Source organism: Stegastes partitus, unplaced genomic scaffold (assembly GCF_000690725.1).
Source record: "Stegastes partitus isolate 25-593 unplaced genomic scaffold, Stegastes_partitus-1.0.2 Scaffold22, whole genome shotgun sequence".
NCBI lineage: Eukaryota > Metazoa > Chordata > Actinopteri > Pomacentridae > Stegastes > Stegastes partitus.
This window is the reverse complement of record NW_007577753.1, coordinates 53695-81612: the sequence shown is the minus strand read 5'-3', so window position 1 is coordinate 81612 and position 27918 is coordinate 53695. Positions and strand designations below refer to the sequence as shown.

At 41.6% G+C, this 27918-nt stretch overlaps 1 protein-coding gene across 1 annotated transcript; it reads left to right on the top strand.

Moving 5' to 3' along the window:
- Positions 1-41: 41 nt before the first annotated feature.
- Positions 42-27627, top strand: LOC103367058 (multidrug resistance-associated protein 5). The gene is made up of 29 exons (XM_008294972.1): positions 42-219; positions 3224-3406; positions 3895-4050; positions 7860-8007; positions 9005-9238; positions 9582-9755; positions 10325-10472; positions 11596-11744; positions 12024-12131; positions 13775-14125; positions 14239-14310; positions 14502-14626; positions 14715-14787; positions 14869-15072; positions 15255-15380; positions 15691-15802; positions 15910-16094; positions 16481-16627; positions 17535-17664; positions 18066-18219; positions 21230-21358; positions 21561-21747; positions 23022-23111; positions 23512-23704; positions 23816-23975; positions 24774-24852; positions 24941-25054; positions 25395-25559; positions 26323-27627. The coding sequence occupies exons 2-29, from the start codon at positions 3234-3236 to the stop codon at positions 26413-26415; spliced, it is 4179 nt and encodes a 1392-aa protein (XP_008293194.1). The 5' UTR covers positions 42-219; positions 3224-3233; the 3' UTR covers positions 26416-27627.
- The last annotated feature ends 291 nt before the right edge of the window (positions 27628-27918 follow it).

The following is a 27918-nucleotide window of genomic DNA, read 5'->3' as shown; positions in this document are numbered from 1 at the left end:
CACGGACTGTGTACACGTGAGCCGTCAAGTTTCCCATGTTTCCTGACCGTGTTTTCATCCGAACCGCGCTGAGCGACATGAGTCTGTGGGGAGAACAAGTTTAATGAGAAAACTTAGAGAGAGGGAACATCATGGTCGTCCGCATCTTCATCTGCTCATAAACACAACATCTGAGATCCGCACTGCTACAGAGGTGACCCGAGCCAGGCCGAAGTGAATGTAAGTGCTGGAGTGATGGAAGTCCTGTTCCTCACTAACCCTACAATTACAGATAACAGTCATAGTGTGGTGATAATGAGGCAGGAGAGCTCTGTAGTTTAAGGTGATTGATAATAAGCAATATTACAAGCAGGAGCACATTTTGAAAACTGATTAAAAACTTTTTTATTAGTGATGACCCCAGAGGTACTACTTAACTTTACTCTTTTATTCCAGTTTTTCATGACTTTGTCAATTATTTTGTTTCTAACGACTTCATATCATTTCTATTTTAATTAGTGCTTTTTAAAAAAGTATACTAATTTACTGGAATCCAGGGGGACTTTAGACAAATGCACCTGATTCTACTTGTGCAGTTTTAATAGATGGAGCTATTTACTGAGCTCATGTTTGCTGTGGGTCCTTATTCAAAGCATCACAACAAACTGTCATTGTCAGTCATTTTCAAGAAGACAGACGCAGATGATTTGGAATACGAGTCGCAATTTGGATTAAAGAAAGTTTTTTTTTTGACAGAACATGCAAATTAGCTGCAACTTTTCACGTGACATTATTTACATTACAAGTAATGTTTTGAGAAGAACTAAGTAAGAGTTTTGCTGTGGTGCTTGTTTCTTACAGTAGTTTATTCCTGGAAACCTCGGGGACCTCAGGCAGTATTTCTCATATGTTAAGCATGTGAGACGGAGACAGTATGTGTTTTGAAAGGCAGATCCTGACAAGGATCTATACTTATACCTATACTGTATATACCTAGTATATACCTATACTGTCCACATCAGCTAAAAAAAAGATGAAAGGAAAACAAAACATGTATCTTTGACATTTGCTTTGCCAATATGGGTCAGTTTGATGTGTACATTACCTGTACTTATTAACTTTCTTTGCTCTAATTTCAAGTTTTGTTTACATGCGTCTTCGTTCTTTATCAGCTGTTTGCTTTTCTATGAATGTTTTGTAAAAAATCCACAGCCGTTATAAGTGCAAACACTGCTGTTGCACGGTTCCTGAATTTTTATTGAACTTGTCCAAACTTGACTAACCAGTTTTGTCGTTTCCCTATGTAGCCAATTCAATGTGCTTATTGCACTTACGAGCTCTTGGAATGCACGGCTGCCACATTTTGACAGAAATGAATGATGAGCAGTCTTTGCCTAAAGAAAGCTTTCAAATTTCACAGCCATATGACAAACTTCACATGATGTAGGCACAGAGGGCTGCAGAAGGAAGCGCAAAATACCCTTTTTTATACTTTAACCACAAGCCCAGAGTTTTTTTCCCATCACACTTTTACATTCGCAGTGACTGTTTGTTGCAGCATATTTCTCAGCAGAACTTTGTTGTATCAGTTTCTGTCATGTGACTCTGCTTGTTTCCCTGCTGGGTTATCTGTATTGAATCTCATCATTGACCACATTCTCTGGACAGTATATCTGCGCCCCACACCAAGTCGGGCTGACCTTGTCACAGAGCTTTGCCATGGAAGGGATCAGTGACAGTGTACGGACACAGTGGCAGCTCAGGTGTCTGCTCCCGAGCTCCTGGGGCTGCTGGCAGGTCGTCTTTAAATAGATAAGCACTTTAGTTGTATGCCAGAGAGAGGCCGTGATCTGCGAGCAAGGTGATTTCTCAAGTCTATCTGCGTCTCAGAGGGTGATTCAGCAAAACACTGCCCTTCTGTGTTAGTTCTCTGGGTTAAAGAAAGACAGAACAGGCAGATTACTGTGTTTTATTCATCGTTTTCCCACTGAGAGGTTAGCTGGAAATGTCAGGGTGGAAGTATCTCTTTTGAACAAAAACTATTTTGAGCAAAAATAAACTGTCATCTGCTGTATATCACACAATTCTAAGGATTTTTTAAATTTTATTTTTCATTTTTTGCCATGGTGTAAAGATGAATCAGGAAATGTATGGGCAGTGATTAATATGATAGAGTAATCCAGCAAAACTGGCTAATATTTACAGGTTTGAGCTCCTCAAATGTGAATATTTGCTTGTCTTATATAACGGTAGAACTAATATCTTTGGGTTTAGGATGTCAGTCAGACAAAAAAAGTACATTTAAAGCATCAGTTTGAGCTCCTTCAATATGGTGACAGGAGTTTTTCTGAACTTTTGGATATTTCACAAACCGAACACTTAAGTGATTAATCCAGAAAATTCCTGGCAGATTATTAACAATGAAAATGATTGTTAGTTACAGTTACGTTTTCAGTGATTGGGATCACTGATGTAATCAACTGTAATAAGATTCAGTTCAAAAGCTAACCACATTTCTGAAGTTACAGGTCCTATATGGCGCTGACATGATCCAGTGATGAAATATTAGTATTTGTGTTGTCACATATATGACCGTATTGGTGGGTCTGGGAGCCCATGTGCAGAAACAGATGCAGAAAGGCAGATGAGGTGTTCAAAGGAATTTATTGAATTATAGAATTAAACTGAAACTATGAGGAAGTGCAGAAACTAAACTGAGGGGGGAAAGCACAATGGTGTAGACCAGTCTTAATTCAGAAAAGGGGTAAAACTACAAAAAATGAAAATAACACAGAAGGGAAAACAAGAGAACATGACTGTGAACAAACTAAGCTACACCAAGAAAACAGGGATACTCACAGGACAGGGGACAAAAACTGAAGGGGACAGACAGGCTCGGGGAATCCGGGATATGGCGAGGGCTGGGGAAAAGCTGGAGCGGGGCTGGTGGCAGGTAGGAGACAGCTGAGGGACCAGCAGGGAGACGGGGTTTCATTGTTTATGGTCTGGCAGTGAGTGGTGGAATGAGCTGGGTTTTTATGGGAGCAGAAGGTGATCGCGGACAGGTTAGACGATCGCTGCAGCTGTCTCCAACACCTGTAATCAGGCACACAAGACCAGAGTGACAGGGGAGGAAGAGCCAAGCTGAGGGAGAGGGAGAGAGAGAAACAGGCAGGGGCTGAAGTGGGGATCCTGACAATGACATTTATTTGTGATTGATTTAGTTTTGCTGTTCTCTCCTCAGAGGGTCCGCCATGTTTCCTGATGCCCTGGAAGCAGCCGGGCGGGTGGAGGGCCTGCCACTGTCCTCCCCACAACCGCTCCCAGAGCTGGAGGAAGAGGAGGCCTCGGCAGAGAGGGGGCCAAAGAGACGAGGCCGCTACCGGCACAGCCTGCAGCTTTTAAAGCCCTTCAGGATAACACACAAGTAAACAGAATTGTATTTAGCCTTATGTGGCAAGTTAAATGCAGACATAAGGGCAGAGAGTTTTAGAGCTCCACACTGTCAGACATGCAAATTTATTGACACACATCCAGTGAAAGTTCATGTTTGTTGTTTACGCTGTCTGTGTAATGTGCTGACTGTAAGGGTGTAGCAAGAGGCCATGATAAGGGATGAGAACTTATCCCCCAGTGACACACAGCTCTATGTTTGAACATATGCTGACTGATAAACCAACCCCTGAACCTTTTTTTTTTTTCTTTTTTCGCTGCTCTCTTAGATTTTTGTGAGGAGCGTGCAAATTACTGTCCAAACACTGCAGGCATGATTCACCTTTCATTGACTCTGGCGAGGCAAAGGCGCTGCTTATTTCTCAGCGACCTATGCGGTCCTGCTCCCCCAACATAGCGCCTCCGTGTGTGTCTGCACTTTTAGACATCTCACCCATTTCCACGTTTTCCACTCTATTCCAGGCATCAGCACCCAGTCGATAACGCCGGCCTCTTCTCATTTATGACTCTGCACTGGCTCTCCCCTCTGGCACTGAAGGCCTACAAGGCATCCAGCTTGTCTATAGATGATGTGTGGGGACTGTCTTGCCACGAAGCTTCTACAATCAACTGCCAAAGGTGAGGTAACTGTGGCACTACTGAGGTTTGTCTGATAAAGCTGACCCGTGTGTTATCAGAACACAGGCAGTTGGTGAGACATGAAATGAAAAGGTGAGGTAAGAGCAATTTGCAAGTTGTCAACTGTCAGATGTCTCCTCTAATGGTTAAATCTGATACATGGGATACAGCCGTCATGGAGACCAGTGATTTTTTTGGAAGTGAGCCCATGAGGTAGAAATATTCCTCATGGCCTTGTCTGATCCCAGCTTTTCCAGTTTTATGTATTGTGTTCATACCTTGTCACCTCAGTGTCCCCATTAATGTCTGGTGATGCTCACTATATTACGTATCTTTATTGTCAAGAAAGCAAATCCCATGTAGACACCAAAACCAACAGCAGGCTGATTCTACTAACAAGTATTGTCTGTGCATCCAAACCCTGATACAGCCTATTCCTCTGTGCCAGACCTCCATTTGCTGCCAAAGATCTGTGAACCAAACTGTTGCTACAGCATTCTTTCATTACAATGAACATGGGCACTGTTGTTTATTTTAAGCTGTAAATGCTCGCAGACCAAAAGCAGCCCCCGACACATGTAGTCCTTATTGACTATTATTTACTAAGAATTGCAGTGTCCAGCTGCTTTTAAAACATACACACCGATCAGTCACAGCATTTAAACCACTTGCAGGCGAAGTGAAAGCTGTTAGTCATCTCGTTTCAGCGCAATGCTCTACTGGGAAGCACTGGTTCCTGGCATTCACGTGGATGCTATTTTGACACGTACCAACCACTGAAACTTTGTGGCAGCTCAAAAACAGAACCCCATGGCAACAGCACCATCCACAGCCAGCAGCTTCCCCCCAGTAGGATAATGCCACACTGCTAAAACTGTTCAGGAACGGCTTGAGGAACATGACAAAGAGCTTGAGGTGTTGACGAGAACGCCATACTTTCCAGAACTAAATCCAATCTGCTGGATGTAGCATCACAAACACAATATACAGAGTCCCATAGAGAATCCAACGGATCTGGTGCTAATATCCTGGACAGGACAGCTCCAGAGGTCCTGCATTGATGCATCAGAGCTGATTTTGTGGCACAATGAGGACCTATACAGTATTAGTCAGGTGGTTTGAATGTTGTGGCTGGTTGCTGTGTGTTCATGACTAAACATTTATGTTTCTGGTAGTAATGAATCCACATGAGGCTGAGAGTCACAGACAGACTGTTGACCATTTTTGAAAGGCCAACCTTACAATGTAAACTGGGTTTTGGTAGTGCTCATTTAAGTGCCCTACAAACAGTAGACTGCACATAGAATCTTTGTTATATGCTCAGATGTTTTAGCTGACATTAAGTGGTGAAGTTCCTTTCCATATTTGCAAACAACTTACTAAATAACACATAGTGAACCCTTTAGCTACTAATTCATGCTTCATTAAAATGCAGTGCTGCTCCTAGATATAGTATTAAATGAAATCAAATAGTCGTGTTTTGTGAGGCAGACACATGCGGTGATACAGAGAATGAACCATTTAGGTGAAAAGGTCATGTTATTTGTTTCAGGTACCCAGTGGAGCCTGTTGTTTCAGGGTGTATTCAGGTGAACTGATCTACGTCAAACTGCTTCGCTCCACACGCTGTCAGAAAAGATTCTGTTTCTTTTTTGAACAAATATTGAGAAATTTTGCTTGGCTTTCCTTGGCGAGTCTACAGCTGATTCACAACACTGTCATTGAGCTATCCAGGAGTGATACTGCTGCGACCTCTACTAGATGCACTGTCATTGAGCTATCCAGGAGTGATACTGATGTGACCTCTACTAGATGCACTGTCCAGGATTCTGTGTGTTTGTGGAGTTTGTTGTCAGTCTGTGCTGCGTGACTTAATCAATGAACATCCTGTTTCTCTTTACCAGTACGCACACTGACGTTGTCCTGAGATAGGGGGGGTGCTAAGAATAGCAGGGATTAGAGATTACAGTGAGAGTTGCTGCCTGACTTGGGTGGTTATGTCATTAACTCGTCTACCTGCAATGCACAGAGTCTCCCCTGTCATTTTCATTAGCTGTCATTGACTGGAGCCTGGCTGGAGCCGACCGTGAGATAAGAGTCCCTGTTTGCCTGCCAAACCACAGCTTGAGAAAATGCCTTCTAGTAATTCTATGAATGAACTACAAAGCCTTACAATAAGCTTATTAGGAGGCTTTTAGTTTTCGCTGCTCACTGAAAAGAAAAACCAATGCTTTTTCCATTACTCATGTGCTGTCAAGTGTCGCTGCCATGACTCGGCAGCACAGAGCAGGGCAACTATTTGAGGAAGTTCACTCTTGTGTCTGGTGACAACTGTGTGGGTTGTCAATGACTTGTTCTCTTTAAAGACTGACTCAGGGACACGGAGGTTTCAGTGCGGCGGCTGCTTTGTGTGCGTTAAAGAGCTCATAGAAACGATGCTGCGAAGGAGCACAAAGCTATCACACTGCTATGGGTGGGTGCTAGAGACAGGAGGGCTTTATTTTGTGTTTACATAGCAAGAACAGTTACGCAACCCCCGATGCACAGCAGAGATGATGGTGAGAGTAGAGGGGGGGGGAATTGGAAAAGCATCCTGGGAGAGTTGACACTTGTTGGTGCTCAGTGAGGTGCGAACCTTGAACGCAATGTCCTGGCCAACGCGCTCTTGAAACATCAGCTTTGCTTGCCATCTGGCAAACTGAAACGATGGTTTGTTAGGAACATTTCAGTGCTGTTTAAAAGCAAATAATTCCTCCTTTGGAGCCCACAGTTGCCCTGGTGTTCTCATTTCCATTTATGTAGATGCCTATGAACGCACTTAAGATCTAATTTTTGTATCGTGGAGTTTTACATATCAGACATTACGCTAATTGCGATGATGAAAATGAAAAAACACACATGACTTTGGATGCTTATTGCATTTATTGCACTTTATTTTTACACCAGTAAGTACGTGTCATTAATAAAAATTCACCCTTCAATACATTGTTCACTGTCCGTTGCTTGGGTCACTGCTGCAATTTAGCAGTACTGAATGTATTGTTCATGCAGAAGTCTCATTTCCAACACTGTGTCTATGCAGCTTTTGGGTTGCAATTAATTGTAATTTCTTAGATTCAACACCATTTGACTTCAAGTAGTAATTATCAGGCTGTGTGAGAGTCTAGTTGGCTTAATGTTCTGTCTATCTCTGATACGTTTTTAATAAAGTCATTAGGGCGTAAATTACTTTCTGCAGCTGCTCTGCCGGTGCTTTATAGAGTCATTAGCTGTGATGCATTTGGCGCAAGAAGATATTTACCCACTTCAAGAGGCATTATACAACAATAAAAGTACATTAACACATCTTTAGCATGTTTCGTACTACCTTTTTTCTGCCTAATTATGTGATACATCATTCATGATTGTATATTGTAGGTCACCTTTACATTATTATCCCCCTAGCTGCTTTCATTTTTCTTCTGTGGTTTTGAACTGCACATGATTGCCTGCCAGACAGTTTGTATCCCCAATTGTGCTTTTGGGCAGTCTGATAAACAGCTTTTACTTAATTGAAGGTAAAATAATAATACATAAAGTGTTCTTTTCACTTATGATAATTTCGCCCTTTAAAAATGCCAATTTTTTAATTGACTCCATAATAGCGTTTTGCTCAGCATTCAAGTGAGATTTAGTGAAAGAATTAGTTTGACTGATTGTTGAGGCTCATCATTCTGTAAATTAAGTTCAGTCGCAATTCACCAAGATTCAGTTGAGATTTAAGTACGTGTAGTTGGCCACTGATTGAGTGCCTCTGGTTTTTCCTCCAGGCTCGAATCCTTGTGGCACGACGAGCTCAAAAGACAAGGGCGAGAGGGCGCATCCCTTACAAGAGTCTTCTGGAGGTTCTGCCAAACTCGCATGCTGGTGGCCATCTTCTCCCTCCTCCTGACGATGGTGGCCGGCTTCGTTGGGCCCGTGAGTACCGCCAAAATCCTCCTTTCTTTTATGTTTCACTGATGCCGCTAACATGCCTTTGAGTTTTGTCGCTGGCTCGGAGCCTCAAGTCCATGTATTTTCTGAAAATCATTTTATCCCGTTTCACGCTGTTCTGGAAATTGAAATGAGAACATACTGGGAGATTACAAAGTCTTAGATAGTGAAACCCATATTAATACCATAGATTAGGTGGTTTGTACCCAGTCATGGGTTCTGAAACGTGCAGTACTTCTTATCTGGCAAAAAGTACTGCCCCAAAAAATATTCTTAGATTAATATCAGAGAACACAGCGTGTACGATTTTCTGAGCAGTTCTTTTCCACAATGATAAATAATCACCTTAAACTAAATGGTAATCATGTTCAGAGTTTCCAGTTGATGGTATTTCTGAGTCGCTTCCATTGTTCCTTTTGCTCTAAGCTGTTTATTTTTGTTGTCTTGTTATGTGTATGTGCTACAACCCGCAACTAATAGCATTAACTGGATTTAGTTCTTACACAATGACGCATTTGTCTCACATTCCTGTCTGATTTATTTGGTACACTTGCTGACAAAGCAGTGTTGGACATATTCTTTCCACAGTTTACATTTACATTTTTACCTAACCATAAAATATTGTTGGTCATTTCATGTCACATCCATCAGGTCTGAAAAAATTATAAATTGTTTGTGTAAATATTTTTTTACTGTTTTTTTATGCTTTTTATACTTTAATCTCTAATCTACTTGACTGAAATTTTCCCTCTATCCTCCTCTTTCATCTTATCTTATTTCTTCTTTTTCATCCGGCCCCTGCCCTGCTTATCTATGTCCATGGCATTTCCTAAATACTTCGCTTTCTATCTCCTTGTTCTTTTTCTTCTCCTTCTCATGTCCCACATTATCTCCTCCGTGTCTGCGTCTTTGTTGTTCTTTGCCTTTGTTCTGGTGCTTTTTGTCTGTTTGCCTTTACCCTCTTCTCACTGTTCCTCTCCAGGCTCTGCTGGTCCGAGCTCTGCTGGAGTATTCCCAGAGCTCAGAGAGCTGCGTGTGGTATGGCCTCTCCTTGGCAGCCGGAATCTTCCTCATGGAGTTGATGCGCTCCTGGTCTCTGGCGCTCATGTGGGCCGTCAACTACCGCACCGCTGCACGCCTCCGTGGGGCAGCTCTCACTTTTGCCTTCCACAAGATCCTCCGCCTGCGCAGCACTAAAGACATCAGTCCAGGCGAGGTAGGTGGGATAACCCTGGAGGAGACTCATCTCCAAATTACCTAAATCATCCTTCGCTGCAGGGCACCACATGCAGATGATTGAGATGGATTTAATTTCAGCTCTTACACCATTCCTGCTTAGATCTCGACAAATCCCATAGCCTGAGGGAGGGAAGGCTGTCTAAGATTAGTCATTACATAGCTTAAGAGGAATCATTGTCCAACAAGTAAACGTGGGAATAAGGACAACTGTATTTGTAAAATTGCTTTTAGTAGTGATATTTCATGTCTTGCTTGAAACTGTAAAGTTCATTGAAGATTTGTATGCAGTTTGTTCTGTAAATCCCTGTGTTTCTATCTAGTTGATCAACATCTGTGCCAGTGACGGCCAGCGGCTGTATGAAGCAGTGTCAGTGGGCTGCCTGCTGGCTGGGGGGCCCCTGGTGGGAATACTTGGTCTATCTTACACTGCGTACTTCCTGGGCCCCACTGCTCTTCTGGGGTCGGCAATTTTCATCATCTTCTACCCTGCGATGGTAGGACTTCAGCTAGAACATCTGAAACAGAAAGATAAAGGATAGAAAACAGGAGTGTGTGACTGTCATTGTTATTGAAGTGTGACTTGCTTTTAACTAGCTTTTACAATATTTACACAAAGTAAGAAGCCCACTCATTATAGCAATTTGATTCCAGCGATTTCTAAAAGTTTTACCAAAACCTAATTATCAGAGATGTATGATATTACTGACTTATTATTTTCTGAGCGTGAACTTTTGGGAATTTGGTTAGTAGAAGAATAAGTAGTCATCATTTTAAAATCTTTAAGTTAATTTGGGCTGTTGAAAAAGCCAACCAGCACTTTTTAAAAGCATCATAACTCTGTGGCCATCAATCTCCTGTCAACTTTGTGGCTGTTATTTTCAAATTACACTCAGTCTGAGCCATCGCCTGACAGCCAGAGCCCCTGGTATTGATGTGAAAGGCGTGTATCACTCTGGTCCCCCGGACAGGCCTGCAGCACAGCTAATGTGATTGTGTCTGCTTTCATTTCCTCCCCTGCCACTTATTTCTCTTGTCATCATTTCCCCTGTTCCTGTCTCGACAGATGCTTGCATCGAGGCTGACGGCATATTTCCGCAAGAAGTGTGTGGCGGTCACTGACCGGCGAGTGCGTCTGATGAACGAGATCTTGGGCTGCATAAAGTTCATCAAGATGTATTGTTGGGAGGATGCCTTTGCACAGAACATCCACAGTGAGTGTGTGTCATGTCTCTAAATGACTCAGCGATGTACGCACTACTCATTTCCTGCTTGTGGTCAAGACCATGCGCTCTTCTCGAGAACCTAATGCTGTTTGTTGGTTTTAATGGGCTTTTTATTCCATGCTTTATTCCAAGTGTCATGGCATTTGAACACCTGTCACTGTTACAAATTAGTAATTAAACGGTCAGTTTATCATCTAAAATTAGACATATCCTCATAGTGAACTGGCAAGATAACCCTGACTCTAAATCCATTTTCATTAGCTTGCTCTGTTTAAGTCTTTCCGCGTGCCATCATCTATAATCAAAGCCAGTTTGAATCCCTTTGCTTCAAGGTTAATTTACAAGGTGTTTGGGGCCTTATGATACCTTGAGTGACTGTCAAGGCTGTTCCACTTATCCATGAATTAGCGATGGCCTTTTCTCATGAGGTCCCTGCTGTAGGTTGTGGATAAGGATCTTTCTCCCCTTTTAATCATTCTTCAAATTAGTCAGGTGGGGCTCATTTTCACTGCTGCCCTGTGATTGCAGATTATAATGATAATTAATTGGCATTCAGCTTAATGGACAATGAGCCTTAAGAGTTACAGTGTCATTCCCTTCAATTAGTATGGTTGTGAAACGGATTATCAGTGTTATTGCCCGGGACGCGTGACTTGTCCTTTGCAGTCCGCACAGAAACACACAAACCATCCAAAGGGAATCCCAATGGGGAATAAGATGTAGCAGGAGGAGGGGGTTCTCGAATTTCACACATGGTGCTGCTGGGGCTAAATTAAAGATGCACAAGCTTTTTGTTCTAGTGTTCGCACTCCATGAACTGGGTCAACAAAGCAAGTAGCAAGTGCAGTCAGGAGATACAAACATGGATGAAGGGGTCAGAATTTGGGCATTAGGCTTGGAGAGTTATCGAGGCTCAGCAGGTTCTGAAGCCCCATTCAAGAGGGAGGCTCTTGTTCTCCCTCTTGTGTCTATTTCTGTCTGCTTGCTGTGTTGGTTAGTGACTCTTATGTTGTTGATTGAATGTTCTCTGGAGAACTTTTTACGAGTCACTCAACCCTCACTTTATTTTCTCTTTCTTTCTATCTGTCTGTCTTTCTTATCTCCTCAACAGAGGTGCGATCAAAAGAGAGGGGGATCCTGGAGAGAGCCGGAGTGGTCCAGAGTCTCACTGTGGGCGTGGCGCCCATTGTCGTGGTGATAGCAAGCGTGTGCACTTTCACCCTACATATGGCCTTGGGCTATGATCTTACTGCAGCTGAGGTGTTTATATAATGGATCCTATAGTTGCCACATGTATTGCACATTTCCAATTTGCAGGGATTAAGATGCTGACTGCTAACTGCAAATTCTCTAGCTCATTAAAGGACTCCTTAGATTAACTAAATAGACATTATTTAAATTTGCAGCTTGAGTGAAAGTGAATATGACAAGTCTCAAGCCATGATAAGCATTTATAAATTATAAAGTCAGATATAACCGAGGGGTAAAAAAGAAAGCTGTTGTGAGTGACCGTCTCCGTCTCTACACATTCTTCCTCAGGCTTTCACTGTAGTAGCTGTTTTCAACTCCATGACCTTTGCCCTGAAGGTCACACCACTGGCTGTGAGGTCATTGTCAGAGGGTGCTGTCGCAGTCAAAAGATTTCAGGTGAGAAAGATTGACAAGTTTCTGATAAAGGTGGATGAATAAGGAATATTTGTAAATAAAGATGGCTGGTGTAGATGTAGCACTGTTGCTTCAACTCATAAGGAAGTGAAGCTTTATTAGTAACAACATGCAAATACACAAAACATTATGACCCTAGCTGCAGGGTGGCGCAGTTGGTAGCACTGTTGCCTCGCAGCAAGAAGGTTGCCAGTTCGCGTCTCGGTGGGGGCATCGGGATCTTTCTGCGTGGAGTTTGCATGTTCTCCCCGTGCAGCGTGGGTTCTCTCCGGGTTCTACGGCTTCCTCCTACACAGTCCAAAAACATGTTGAGGTTAATTGGTGATTCTGAATTGTCCATAGGTGTGAATGTGAGTGTGCTTGGTTGTCTGTCTCTAAGTGTGGCCCTGTTATGGACTGACGACCTGTCCAGGGTGTCCCCTGCCTTCGCCCTAAGTCAGCTGGGATAGACTCCAGCCCCCCCGCAACCTTAATGAGGATTAAGCGGTGTATAGATAATGGATGGATGGGTGGTATAGATGCCATTTAACCCTCTGAAAACCTCTTCTACGCAGTAGAACAAAGTTATAATGCCACAAATCATGAAATTTAAAAAAAAAAAAAAAAGTTTTCCAAGAGAACAAATTCCTGTAATCAGCATGTACGATGTTTTTCAAAGTGCCAATACGTGTTATCAGTGCTGTAAAAAAGAATAGTAACTATACATACTATAAATATTTTACTGCTTACATTTTTAATTGGTTTATTTACTCGGATCTGCTCTTTGTACACATATTCTCCAGTTAAATTGAAATGTCACTGAATTTTTGTCACGTGACTGCAGCCGAGTAACTAATGGCTTTAGCTTAGATTTGGTTAAGTTGTGAGAAAGGCAAATCACAAATGAGTGTTTTGTGGACCATTGCAAAATTGATAATTTGACAATTTTTTCTGTTTATACAGTTTCTGGCGCTGAAAAATAATGACGTTTTTATAAAGGATACCACGTCTTACAAACCTGCTGGCAGTGTTTGGGATGTAGAGGGTTAAGACGCTCACTTTCTGTTTTACCAGCCAACTACATTCTAAATTTTCTGCATTTTTATTGCATAGTAATCTAATATTTTCTCTTTCTATTTATATATACAGTATATGACTTGTCAAAAAGGTCAACAGACTAAAATAGGCTCAGAATGCGGATAGAGTACGTCAGCAAGCAGATTTTACCCTGCTCAGTCTATCCAAAGGTGCTCCTGTTGATGCTAAAAACATATCTGCCTGCACAACATACTGACATTTTTAACATACTGTTTCCAACACATGACAAAATTCACATATTGGTGAGAGATGGTTTCAGAGCACCAGCTTGGGTTAAGTAAGCGAGCGTTTCTGCCAAGGATGCACCAAAAGGCTCGAGGTGTTCTGCGTTTTATGTGTACACATTGCACAAGAAGGTACTGAGGAACTCAAAAACCAGTCAAACTGTACTTTAAGCATGAGGATGAGTAATGTTGTTTCCGTAGCAGTGTTAAACAACATTTCGCTATATTTTTTTGCTTTTAATGCAGTTATTTTAGTCGTGCACATACGACAAAAAGCAGGCATAAACTGTCATATAAACTAACCCATTATGTTTTACTCTGCAGAGGCTCTTCATGATGGAGGACAGAGAGGCTGTTTTAGTCAAGATGCAGGATCCGAGCAATGACGTAGAATTTCAGGACGCCACGCTGGCGTGGGAAAAGGCGCGCCCTCCACCTACAAAACCTAATCCATCTCCCAAGAAGCGAGGAGGAATGAAGCGTGTGCTGCGCAGGGAGAAGCTTAGTCTGTACATTTCCACAGAGGACAGCAAAGAAAACAAGGAAGGCCCCAATGCACAAAGTCTTCTCCCAAACATGGAGCAGGAAAGTCCACAAAGCACCATCTCATCCACCCAAAGCATACGACCCCCGCTGCACAAGACCCTGCACCGCATTGACCTGCGTATTAAGAAGGTAACACTACAAACACATTAAGGTCGTGGATAAAGAACACATTGTCTCAAGAGTTAAACAGACATTTACCTGCACTATGTAACTCCACAACGCCACTGTTTATCCTTTACTAGGGTTCACTGGTTGGAATCTGTGGAGGTGTTGGGAGCGGAAAGAGCTCTCTTCTGTCTGCCCTGCTGGGACAGGTGAGACTTAACTGGATGTTCAACTTGATGCTCAGTTTGAGTTTCCTTTTGAAAAAGCACAGACATGAATAACAACAAGGATAGCCTTTCTTCCTGAAGTATTTGTTCACACGCAGTGCCACAGAACAACCTGCACTTTGAAATATTTCAAGTGTTTTCTCTGCTTTCAGTCTACTCTTTTCACTTTGCAGATGACCCTGTTAGAAGGTAATGTGGCTGCTAGCGGTGGCTTTGCTTATGTGTCCCAACAAGCCTGGATTCTCAATGACTCGCTGAAGGAGAATATTCTCTTTGGAAATGAGTGTGACCCAGACAGGTAAGATCAACTGTTGTATAACAATGCTGTGAAGAAAAAAAAAAGCCCTAAAAGTGGAGATTTATCTATAATTTTGTGTCGACACCAGATACAACGCTGTGCTGGAAGCATGCTGTCTTCTCCCAGATCTTGCAGAGCTCCCATACGGTGACATGACAGAGGTAACTACAGTTTCCACAAACTATGATTTCCCAAATATCATGCACAGCAGTTTTAGTTTATGCCATCATTTTTTTTTCTAGATTGGAGAGAGGGGTGCCAACCTGAGTGGAGGACAGCGTCAGAGAGTGAGCATGGCCCGTGCACTCTACAGTCAGCGACCCATACTCCTCCTGGACGACCCTCTCAGCGCCGTTGATGCTTGTGTGGGTTCCCATATCTTTAATAAAGCCATCAAGGGTGCTGGTAAAAGCAAGACGGTGCTCTTTGTAACGCACCAGTTGCAGGTAAGGACCGTCTGTGGATTTCTAATTAAACTTAATTTTTATGTCTTTTTTGCTAGTTAATGACCAGAACATTTAGTTCTGAAAGCAATTTTGATCAACTGACATAAAATTTTACGCTCCAGATGCCCGCAACATGTCTGCGACAATAAATCCTCACTATTTTGCCCCTATTTGTTTTTTAGTATCTGCCTGAGTGTGATGACGTTATTCTGATGAAGGACGGGCAGATTGCCGAGCACGGCACCCATGTGCAGCTAATGGGTAAAGAGCGTGACTATGCCGCTCTATTCAACAGCATGCAACAGGAGGTAAGGCCAGGGGCACATGAGGAACAAAGCCAACTCTTTTGAATAAGGCATCTTTGCCCTCACTACACAATAACACTGAACATTTCAAGATGAATAATTCATAAGCCCAGAAAGGCAGGCCCAATAGCAGGGAAATGTTAATGCATACGAGGCCTTTCATTATTTATGCGTGCATTGATTTACTGGTGAGTTCCTAAAGACCATGTCACCGATATCTCTGTTTAAATGACTTTCAGGCTGTTTTTTGTGGCTGTTGTGACTTGTGGTAATGTCAAAACTTGTCTCTCCAACTCCCGTTTTTGTCTCTCAGAATCTGGTTAAGGAGAATTTAAAGAACAAACAGCAAAGGGCGGGTGAGAAAAAGGCTGACAGTACTGTCGATGTTGCCAAGGCCGCACCAAAGGTGGAAAGCAAGAATGGAGGTGAGAGGGTGTTAGACATGTAAAATGAATACTCAATGCTGTTTTCCTTGAGAATGGTTCACAAGTAACTTCTTTGTGGTGTTTTTTTTCTTGCCTCTTTTATTTAGCACAACTGATGAAAGCTGAAGAGAAAGGCTCTGGTGCAGTTGCCTGGTCTGTGTACGGAGCCTACATCAAAGCAGCAGGGGGTCCAATAGTGTTCTTCATCAACGCTTTCTTCTTCCTGTCCACCACAGGCAGCATTGCCTTCAGTAACTGGTGGCTAAGCTACTGGATCAGGCAGGGCAGCGGGGTGAGTTGGTAGACAATCCTGCGTCACTATAACAGACGCCTCTTTTTAGTGTGTGTTTGGCTCCCAAAAGAAAAATAACTACTATGCTTCAATGAGTTGTAGCAGCCGACTGAGCATTAATCTGAATGTGCATGATTAAAAAAGTAACAGCACCTCGGTAAACTTAATTAAAAACAAGCACGAGCAGTGAAGAAACAGATGTGCAGCAAAGCAGGCGGTGGCTGCTGTTGAGAAATGTGCTCGGAATAGTAAACATCACCAAACTGACTGATTTTCATGTACTTTTTGTGAGCCAAAGTGTGCTTTTCTCAATTTCATTAGAGGCCAAATAGGGAAAAAAAATAATTTTCTCAGTCTTTGTAATTTGTTGCTCCATCTGCCCTTAGAACACATCATTAATCTTGGTGAATGAAACGATGGCGAGCAACAGCATGAGACTCAACCCTCATATTCGGTTCTATTCAACTGTTTACGTCGTCTCCATGGCAGCCGCTTTATTGCTGAAGACAATGAGAGGACTGGTGTTCGTGAAGGTAAGCCTCTTTCTCTAATGTTGTGTGTCCTCTTGACCACTGACGAACTTTAAAGTGATATAAATGACTGATATGGTGGTGCTTTACAGTTAAGCAGTGCTCCTCCCTAATTGTCTTTGCTGTCATTTGTTCATGCTCTCATGGTTCCAGCAACATAATTGAAAATGCCTGCAGGCCAAATCCATTTATCTGTCCGCAGCCACGTCTCACAGCTTTGCAACGGCTGCGTGCATGTGTGTCTGTTTGTGAGGGCAATAGTGACACAGCAGCAGAGAGAAAGTGTACACGTGTGTGTGTGCGTGTGTGTGTGCGTGCACGCTTGGGCATGTTAGCCCCCCCCCACCCCCGGGTGTGCGTCCTCTTTTTCACGCTAACCCATCCTGACACTGCATTGCAGAGGTTAGGTCCCCACATTAATGTGTGCCACTTGAAATTGCTAATTTTTCAAAGATGGCTAATCTTTTTTTACCTCTAGCTGTGATGAGATCTTTGCGAGTGTTAAATATTCCATTAATAGAATTAATTTGTTCTCTGCTGCCACATGTAATTTCTGTCCAATTGGTGAAATGTCTCTTGCGTATTAGGTCATGACCTTTATGTCAGCGTCCCAGAAACTCATTATAAATGAAGATTTGACAGCCTGCCTTGTGCGATGAAAAAAATAAAATAAAAAATAGCTACACACCCACTGTGTACATGCTTAGCATATGGTGAGATAGTGTTTCTAACACTGCCGCTGTGGCTTCCATTGTGTGTTTCTGTGTTTGATGCTGAGTGCATTGACAGACAATTTCCTTCCAGCTGTCTGTTTATCTGCACCATGATTGTTTCCGTATGTTTCCTAAAGTTGTTTGTTTACATGTGTCAGGTCTTATGTTCAAACACAACATGTTGTTTGGTTTGACAGTGCACAGTGAAGGCTGCCTCTGCGCTCCACGACAAGCTGTTCAGCCGACTCCTCTTCAGCCCCATGCACTTTTTTGATACGACACCTCTGGGTCGTATCCTGACCCGCTTCTCCAGGGACATGGACGAGGGTGAGGCTTGATTTGTCTTGACTGTGAACCTTCCCCTCAGGAGAGCTCTCAGTCGGTGAAGTCACCCTGGTTGACAAGGTGTAGTGCCAAGACACAGTGTGATTTGACATAGAGCGTTTTCCCCAGTGAGTGGCTCTCTGTTATCCACTTCACTGGTGTCTTTGCTTGACATGTTGATTTGTGGGTTGGCCTTTTTTTGTTGTTGTTGTTGTTGTTGGATGGCTGGGTTTCTTTCTAAGCATGATATTTTTGTATACTCCATTGCAACACTTTATGTAACAAACAGATCTCCTATTACCCTTTGCTCATCAAAATCAAACTTATTGAACACAAACCGAAAGTTTCCTTCACACGCAACATAACAGAGTGTCTCTGATATGCTTTATTTCTCCTCCTTACAGTGGATGTGCGTCTGACCATGCAAGCTGAAATGCTGCTGCAGAACCTGACCCTGGTGCTGTTTTGCTTGGGAATGGTGGGCATTGTCTTCCCCTGGTTCCTGATTTCAATCCTGCCTTTGGGAGCCTTCCTCTGCATTGTCAACCGTGTCTCCAGGTCAGACTCTCATATCATACCTCTTGTTATAATCCATACAGTCTACAATGTCAAGAGGGTTTGTATTTTTTCGCTGACAGACTAAACAGTGCATGTGAGGCTGAGGAAACCCTGAGCTCAAAAAAACAGCTGGAGAGCTTCAAAGTTGTTGTTTTTTTTTATCATTTACTAATCTCAGTGATTTTAACACTATGCTTCCATTTTCACTTTTAAACGAAGGATTTAAATAATTTACAAAAGTGCTGTCAGTTAAAAGCAGCCCTCTATATATTGTGAATGTGATTACCTCTGTATGGAAACATTTCACCTTGACTCTTTGAACTACATTACACATAAGCACAACCTATCAAGCTACAAATAAGATTAGAAATTAGGTTTTACCACAATCTTTATTATGAAATCAGTCTGCAGAGAGAGAACTAAAGGAAAATAACAAGTGCTGCGATAATCTTTATCTGCGAACGCGTAGAGCCTTATCGGTCAGTGATTATATTTTTCACAGCTTCTGTTCTGTGGTAAATGTTGCAAGAGCACCCTGCATGATCTGATGACTCTGCTTTAGTCATTATTTACGTTTTTTGCTGCAGTTGTGCAATAAAGGTGAATCCACTAAGGGGAACAACAGCTCGCTACCATCTTGGGAAATAACCACAGCATCTTGTTATTTCCTCTCACTGTGAGATCAAGAAGAAGACGACTCTCTGTGTTATTGTTGTTCATGTGAAATGAGGAATTGCAAAAACAGGATTCATGTGCATAGGAAATTTCAGTTATTTATTTAACAGGGGGGCAGTGCTCACTGATCAGCAGAGGAATGACTGTAAACGAGCCAGCGTTCGACCCATAGCCTAATTTTCATCTGCTGTTCCTGGTCAGTTCTTAAAAGGGCAGCCTAAAAGTAGAATAAACGTGCGTCAACACAAACTAGTAAAATGCACACCCCTCAAACAAACAATGCAACCTGATTTAAGTAAAAGCACTACATACAAAACAAAACAAGACAAAACTATTCTTAATAAGCCACAGCTTCAGCTGACTGGTAAAAGACAGACAAGTATTGATTTCTTTAATATGCACTTACAGTAAATTCCATTCTTTGGATGCTGTTACAGAGAAGGCTGGCTTACTGAAAGCAGTTCTTCTAACAGGGATGATGTAGTCTCCTTTTGTTGTACCTCTGCTAACCTGAGTGCTTGTTCATTCCATGATAACTGTTTTAGTTGGTGGGAGAAGCTGTGTTGTGTAATATGTGAAAAACAAGGTGAACATTGCCTTTCTCAGGGCAGAAGTCTATTTAAAATATACAGGTATCTGGGATAGTTAGCATTACGTTGTATTAAGTACTGAATAATTCATATAAAAAGATATAGCTGAGATTATTCAGGTAAGCACATGCGTAGATTTCATTGGAATATTTATTTTTTGATGTCCCAATTTGTGCCTTTTTTGCATCAATCTATAGGGGACGTTTCTTCATTATAGAAAACATAAAATTAGGAAGTCATTTGCCTTTTCCTTGTTTTTACTGGGGGCAACGAATGCATGTGTTAGAAATATTAAAGAGGCATCATCTGCATTCCCTCTGAAGTGTGCACCTATTATTGCTTGGCAGAGCTGGACTTAGTTCAGAAGGCAGAGAGCTCAAACATGCACAACTTCTTTTCACCTTCTTTTAACGTGTTATTTGATATCTCCCCTCGATATAAATTGGACTTCTTGATATTTTCAATCAGATCAGGTGCCAATTCGATCACAAAACATCTTCATTTCTCTTTTAAGAGACACTGGATTTGTGCAAGTGGAGAATTGCTGATAAACTTTGACAGAGTAAACAACATACTAGAACCAGAAGGAAGAGGTGATCTATTACCAAAAGGTAGCGATAACCCATGGAAACGCTATTTAAAAGGATGAAAAACTGTAACTCACAAAGTCACGACATCCCAGGATATGTATGGATGTTACATCAAACTGGATCTCCCATTGAAATTACCCACTTCTAAAGCAGCCGTTATTGAATTCTGAAATGAAACTGCCCAGGGCATAAACATGTTTGTCTGGATCGCAGCCTCGAAGCGAGGAAGTGTCATGTTCTTTCCTTCTCTCTTCTCGGATTTTATGAGAGAATCAAATGATTCATGGGAGACTTGTAATTCCCATGCACTATCCATTCTGTCTTGGCATCTAAAAGTAGAAAGATAACCCACCTTTGTCAGTAAAGCTCTCTCCTTCATGTTACCCCATGGATGGTGAGTCCAGCGTCTCTCTGCCTACTAAGTGCCCACATGGCGGTGGGACATTGCTCATGATATTACACAGGCACCAGAAAGTGGGGACAACAAGTAAGGAAAACGGGTGCTATGTTATGGAGCATATCTCTCTCTGTCCCATCACTTGTCTGCATCAGTACAGCTGATGCATTTTCTGTTCCTTTACTCCTCAGCTGTGTTTCAATATTAAAAAGTGTCAGTGTTCCCTCCAAGATCTTGCAAAGTAAATAGATGGCTGAAAACTGCAGTATCAATATAACTAAAAGTGATACACGTGCTTTGGTTCGCAAACCCGATTAAATCACTTTCACAAAGGTCTGTGCTTCGCATTTCATGCAAGAATTTAGAATTCAGTCTCTTTTGAATGTAAAATGGTGTTCTTCATGATTTCCTTTTGAATATAATCTACTCCTCACATGTCAGAGCATATTTTCATACAGTGCCCTGCCATTTTCATTCAAATGAGGCTAACCTGAGCTACAATTCTGCTTGAATGATTAGGATTTTCATAACCATCTACGGGTACAAATGAAAACTGAAATTAGCAGTGATTTATTCCTCAAGTTGCCATACAAGAATCAATGTGAAAAACTAATTGCTTTTCTTGTTGAATGATAGGGGTAAAATTCAATCTATGATGCATATGCATTTGCAATCATCAATATTCAATTACATATATTATAGAAAACTGTTTATTTCTTGGATATTGAATGTAAAGGATGGTCATTTTCCATTTGCAGGGTTCTGATTCGCGAGCTGAAGCGTCTGGAGAACATCAGTCAATCGCCCTTCACCTCTCATATCACCAGCAGTCTTCAGGGACTCTCCACCATCCATGCCTATGGAAGAGGGCCCGCCTTCCTCCAAAGGTTAATATAATGGAGTCTGTCAGCGAAGGAGATCATTAAACTTTCATTTCATCTTATCTCTCCATGTAGTTTTTCCCGTTTACTTCTCAGCGAGTAAATATACCTTATTGTTGAAGTTTCCCCCCAGCAACTGTTGGACGTGGAGCTCTCCTTGCTTTTGCTCTGGCTGAAATGGATTTATAGTATCTCTCTTTATTTGCAGATATCAGGAATTGCTGGACACCAACCAGGCTGCCAACTACCTCTTCAGTTGTGCTATGCGTTGGCTGGCTGTCCGCCTGGACCTCATCAGTATCTCTCTTATCACTGCTGTAGCACTTCTCATTGTCTTCATGCACAATCAGATACCTCCAGCTTACGCAGGCTTGGCCATATCGTATGCAGTGCAGGTTTGTGAGCAAACACACATAGCAACACAGACTATATGGAGACACTGGCAGCCCTGGTTGTAAAAAAAAAAAAAGGCTAATATGTCAGTACCTTAAAGCTTCAGACAAGTTAGAGAAGGTAACAAAGTCTCTTCTGAGTGGCTTGCATTGCTCTGTTCTGCTGGTCAACTGTTTCAATGTATACTTAAGCAAAAATGTGTCTAGAATTATTGCCACCTATAAATAAATATAGGTTACAGTGATACTAAGCTATACAAATTTTGCTCCTACAGCCTTATTTTTTTTATGACCATCAGTTAAATCTTTTGGTGGCTATCGTGAAGGTGGATAATACTATTGGAGATAATTCTTACTGTATTAGCCACATTACTGACTCAGTTCACCTGCTGACTTCATGTCTCTTCTGCACTTGTGCTCCTGTTAAAGGAGTTTAACACCTTTGCTTATATCTACAAGTCTTGTCACAATATGGACATTTCTAACTTCAGGATGATACTTTCAAAAACAACCAGTGTTTGATGCCATTTTCAAGGCAACAGGAAAGACATCGAGGGCATACATTTTTAGATTTTCATTGAGAATTTTTTTAATATATATTTATATTTATAGCAAACCTATAAAATGAAACTTCTAGAGGTATTGCTCAAATGCTACTGACATTGCCACACATTTAAAAAACAAGATAAAAAAAAAAACAACTGGTGCAATTTTATGTGTTTTCAAGTGAAATTGACTATTTTATGGGCTTCATGGCTATATGCATACATGCTCTACAACATCCTAACCTAAAGTTTCTAGCGCAGCAGGTATTGATGTATTGACACTGCAGATAATGAGCACTGAAACCTTTTTAAATATTCTGAATCAATATGTATTGAAAAATCTGTGTTTTTGACAGCACTGCTGTCGACTGCATAGCTAAACTATAGTTTACTGAATTGCATGAAGCAACTGTTGTTGAGCAGAAGTTCCATTTTGCTGCATGCACACAAGGTTTTCTGACAGCTTGTCTTAGAGATATGTTTGTTCACTAATATGCATGTTGCTTTAGTGCAAGTTAAAATCGACATAGTCATGACAGTCACGGAAGAGAACTGAAATCCGTTAACAAGATTGTGAGGGAGCCATATCAGCAAACGTGTTTATCAGGCTGTAAATTTTTAGATGTTTTACTGCTGAAGGGGAGCAGCACGTGTAAACAGGGAGTGTTTCATAGTAATTAGTGTGACAGAGTTAATCATTAACCTTTTGCCTCTGCTTTCTTTCACTTCCAGCTGACTGGCTTGTTTCAGTTTACAGTGCGGCTACTCTCAGAGACTGAAGCTCGGTTTACTTCAGTCGAGAGGATCAATCATTATATAAAGGTAAGAGCATTGATTAGCACTGTAAGGAGGCTGGATTATGTGGCACTCGGACAAATTGTACATGATCAGACAGACTGGGACGCTGGCATCATACCACCAGTACCTGAATTCAGGGCAGCTGACATGTCTGTCCATATGTGTGTGTTCACTGGGTGCATGTGATTGTGCGTGTGTGATAAAGTCAGCAGGAAGCAAATAGAAACCCAGTGTGTGTCCTTCAGAGCACATGACAGGACTCATGTCACACAGCAGCCATCAAACCACAAAGATGCAAATTCATAACTTTTTCTTCTCAAGTGCTAAGAAAAGCTCATAGAGAGAAAATCAGTGACAGGGGGGCTTGCACCTCTACAGAGATTTAGAGATTAATCCCAGATACCATCGCCTCTCCTTATCTTAGAGTCTTGAGAGTGAAGCACCCAGACAAAGTCCTGAGGCAGCCGCTCCTGCCCCCTCCTGGCCTCAGCAGGGAAAGATCACCTTCCAGGATGTGAAGATGCGTTATCGCGATGATCTGCCACTGGTGCTTAAGAACCTGTCCTTCACCATTCTGCCTGAAGAGACCATCGGCATCGTGGGCCGCACCGGATCAGGTACCACTGACCTTTCCTGTTCCCCTGGCCAGCAGCGTTTTCAACATTTACATCTCTTTTTCAACATGTCCACATTTGTTAACGCAGGATCTTTTCTGTACGTGCTTGCAGGAAAGTCTTCCCTGGGTGTCGCTTTGTTCAGACTCGTGGAGCTGACTGGAGGCTCTATTATCGTTGACGGAATCAATATAGCACAGATTGGTCTGGATGACCTGCGGAGCAAGCTAGCCATCATTCCTCAAGAGCCTGTACTCTTCATCGGTACCGTCAGGTAATCCAGTGATAATTACTTTCACTATCAATAATTGTGACTAATGCACCAGTCTGGCTTTTAAAAAAAACATTTTTCACTAAAAAGCAGATCAGAGAAAATGAAAAAACGCCCACACCTTACCAATTAATGCAGCTGTTCTAATGGAAAATCTGCCGTAGTAGTGCAACCAGGTGGCCAAAATTGGTGTCTGTTATTGCTTTAAATGCGTGCATGTGTTAAGTGCTCCCCCCGCCATACAGATGGCTGCTCTCTCCTGCAAAAAATGAGATGTTCCTTCATTCAGCCCATCTGTGTGAAGCTACAGTATATGTTTGGAGGGGTTTTTTTACATCAAAAATGAGATGGATATTTTACATATAGTCAGTCGGTGTCTGTGGTCCTAACCCTAACCCTAAACATGGCTAAAGTTCCACAATTGGCGTGAAATTGGTTCTTGGAAGATTTTTGAAGCTTATAATATTATATTATCCACTTTGTATTGGTCCATCTGTGTCTATTAGTGCCATACTCCAAAAGCAAACAAAAAAGCACAAAAACAAAATGCTGTGCTTATCTAGTGCCATGTGGTACAATATTAAACAACAGATACTCTCAATTTGTTTAGCAAGAATAAAAAATGTAGAATTGAAAAAAAAAAAAAACACTGCCATTGTTTTTATAAAAACTAGCTGTATGCATGTCGATTACATCACCCTCAGGTTAGAATTGATCTTCGTTACTTATACTTTAGAGTTCAGTCTCTTCCGCATATTGTACATCCTTCCCTAAAGTGAAATATTGTTTCTGTTCCAATAGGACTAACTTAGACCCGTGGGATCAATACTCTGATTCTGAGATCTGGGAAGCTCTCGAGAAGACACATATTAAAGAAATGGTGAGTGGTGAGATGTATTTTAAATTATGCATTGCATGACTAGAACAGTTGTCCTCATATCTAAGTATACCCCTTTGACCTTCACCAGGTCAGCCAGCTGCCTCATTCACTCCACTCAGAGGTGACAGAGAACGGAGAGAACTTCTCTGTGGGAGAACGGCAGCTACTCTGTGTGGCCAGAGCCCTGCTGAGGAACAGCAAGGTGCTGATATTTTATATGAACATGTGATATGTTTTTTGGAATGGTTGATGATCTGCTCAGTTTTCTCATAAAACAAAACAGAGCTTCTCCATATCACCACCTACATGGGATACCACTGCCACCTAGTGGTGTGTCTCCTGACTGCATCTCATAACTGATTCAACCTGAACAGGGCACCAAATGCATACATTATGCATTTCATTTTTTGTAAAATAATATTTTATAATAACAATTTTTACACCCAGAGCATGTACTACTTATTTGCATAATCCCTTTTTATCTTGCATAATGTCTTGTATTCATTATTTTGTATTCCCTCTAACATTCACTGTTTCTTTAGATCCTTATATTGGACGAAGCAACAGCAGCGATTGACACTGAGACAGACCGTCTCATCCAGGATACCATTCGCTGTGCGTTTGGCAGCTGCACCACTCTCATCATCGCCCATCGTCTCAACACAGTGATGAGCTGCAGCAGGGTCATGGTCCTGGACCACGGCCAGGTGCGTATAAACGCAACGTGACTGATTGCACAATTCAACCTGTTTGCTTGAAACCCATTCCCAAGTTGAAACACCCCTAATTTACCGCGTGAACTGGTACTCTTGATTTGATGGATGGGATAAGACAGCGCACAAGTGGCTTTTCCAGCTGACTTTTGATGCAAGCAGAGAACATGAAATGCACATGAATGATTACCAGTTTCAGCGTCAGCCCCAATAGGCTGAGTTTACCTCTCTATCTAAGGATTCATCAGTATGCAGAGTTTAGAACAGGGAGTGAAGTGTGAGAGATACACAGGATTCACAGACACAGACACTAATGAAGTTGAGTCATGTTAATGTCATTAGGAAACCCTAAATGGTCTATTACTTGTAACAGATTGAATTAAATCGCACATTCAGGGTGGATGGTCACAGGTAACTCCAATATATAGCATGTGGTCTCTGGACATAACTGTCTGGATTATAGGACATTCAATATGGCAGAAATGACAAAAGAGAAATGCCTTGTGATTTGACCCGTGTCAACATTTGAGTGTCAACAGTTGCATGTAAGGTACCTATATTGATCCGCACGGGTTACAGACACTTGTGTAAAAGTGTAACAAGACTGTCTGAGGACAATATTTTCCAGATATTAAAATGCTTTTCATACGCTGCCGCTGGGAAATAACTTAGGTTACAATATTCCTCATAAAAAATAGGCCTCAATTTTTTTTTTAATGCTGGTACTGATTTTGTTTTCTCCTTTTCACTTTCATAGATTTTGGAGTTCGACACGCCCGCTGCCTTGCTGGCTGATGAAAATTCAAGATTCAGAGCCATGATAGAAACATCAGAAAACCAAAGCAGATAGAACACACTGGAGCTGAACTTTGGACGTCAGCTATGATCCAACAAAATATGCAGCTGAGTAATTGCACAGAAAAAAGACAAAAAAAAAGAAGCAATACAATTAACCCGATCCTGCCATGGTGTGAAAGTCATGACTTAAGAAAGACAGTGATGGTTGCTTTGTTTAACAATGTCTGTTTATTTCCACACCAAAGACCCTGGGACCACATTTCTGAACAACACATCAAATATCAGTATGCAAAGCAAGAAAATAACAGCCTCCTGCTGTTTGCTGCCGTGTTACAGGAGTTATTTCCTGGAGGCTAAATAATTAACTGCAACTTAAACAGAGTTGACTCTGTGACAATAGCACTTTATGTTTCATGTGGACACATGGAAGGACGTGTTCCATTTCTGTTGGAGGTCCGTTAATCAGTAAATCTCTTGTTTAGTTTGACTTTTTGTGTGTTTCATTTTATTTCCATAACTTCACAGTGCAGGAGTTTACTGTTGAGCATAGAATGGTGTAAAACAGAATAACAAATCGTTTTCATTATGTTATTGATATGTTTAGGATTACTTTATTTTAATTGTTCAACACAGTGTATCTCAGAAGAATCACCTTTTATCCATTCCTAGGAGGCACTGTCTAAATCATGCTACAAAATGTGTCACTTTGTTTGATGTTGTTGTTGTTGCGATAATGCAGTAATTTCAGTAAATTATTGCGGATGCGATATGTGCCTAGAGCTGTAAACACTTTCAGGTTATATAATGGAGTTAGCCATGTAAGCATGCTTTTTTTTTAGACTGCATGCAAGTACTGTGTGTGTTTTGAAATACGCTAATGTATCCAAATGCTGGTGTTTTTAAAATGTGCACATTTTTCACTGCAAGTAATGTTTTACCAGGAAGGTAATTCTAGTGGTGAGATAGTTCTATTAATCGTTGCAATGCAGAGGTACGGATGGTACGTTGTGTTATTTACAACAAAGCTAAAAAGGATCAGATTCAGGACGTGTCTTTAAATGTTGTGTTTTCACAAATCTGAGGATTGTAAAATTCTGCCTTATAATCAAGTTTATGCTGAACAATCATGAAAAGTGCAATATCTTCCTATTGCTTTGGCACATTTTCAAGATTGCCTTTGTACACTTGAGATTTTAATGTTGCAATATATTTTTGTTGAATGTTTGATTTTTAATACAGAGTTTCTGTTTTTAATAAAAATATTTTTTATAGATGATGGCGTCAAATTGTCTCAGGATGGTCTGATTGCAGTGTGTTCCACTGAATATGTGAAATAGATGTGTAAAGCCTTTTAATGACTCTAAAGTTGCACAAAGTGTGATACTTTGCACAAAGTGACTAGTTAGGGTTGAAGGACTGCAAGTTTGAAAATGAAAAACTGTTTAAAGAAATGACCTTATTGGACCTCCGTCGCCCACTCTGCATCTGTGCTTGAGGCCAGCAGCTCGAAGTATGGTAGTCGCAACTAGCGGTGCACAGGAGTTGCATTGTGGGT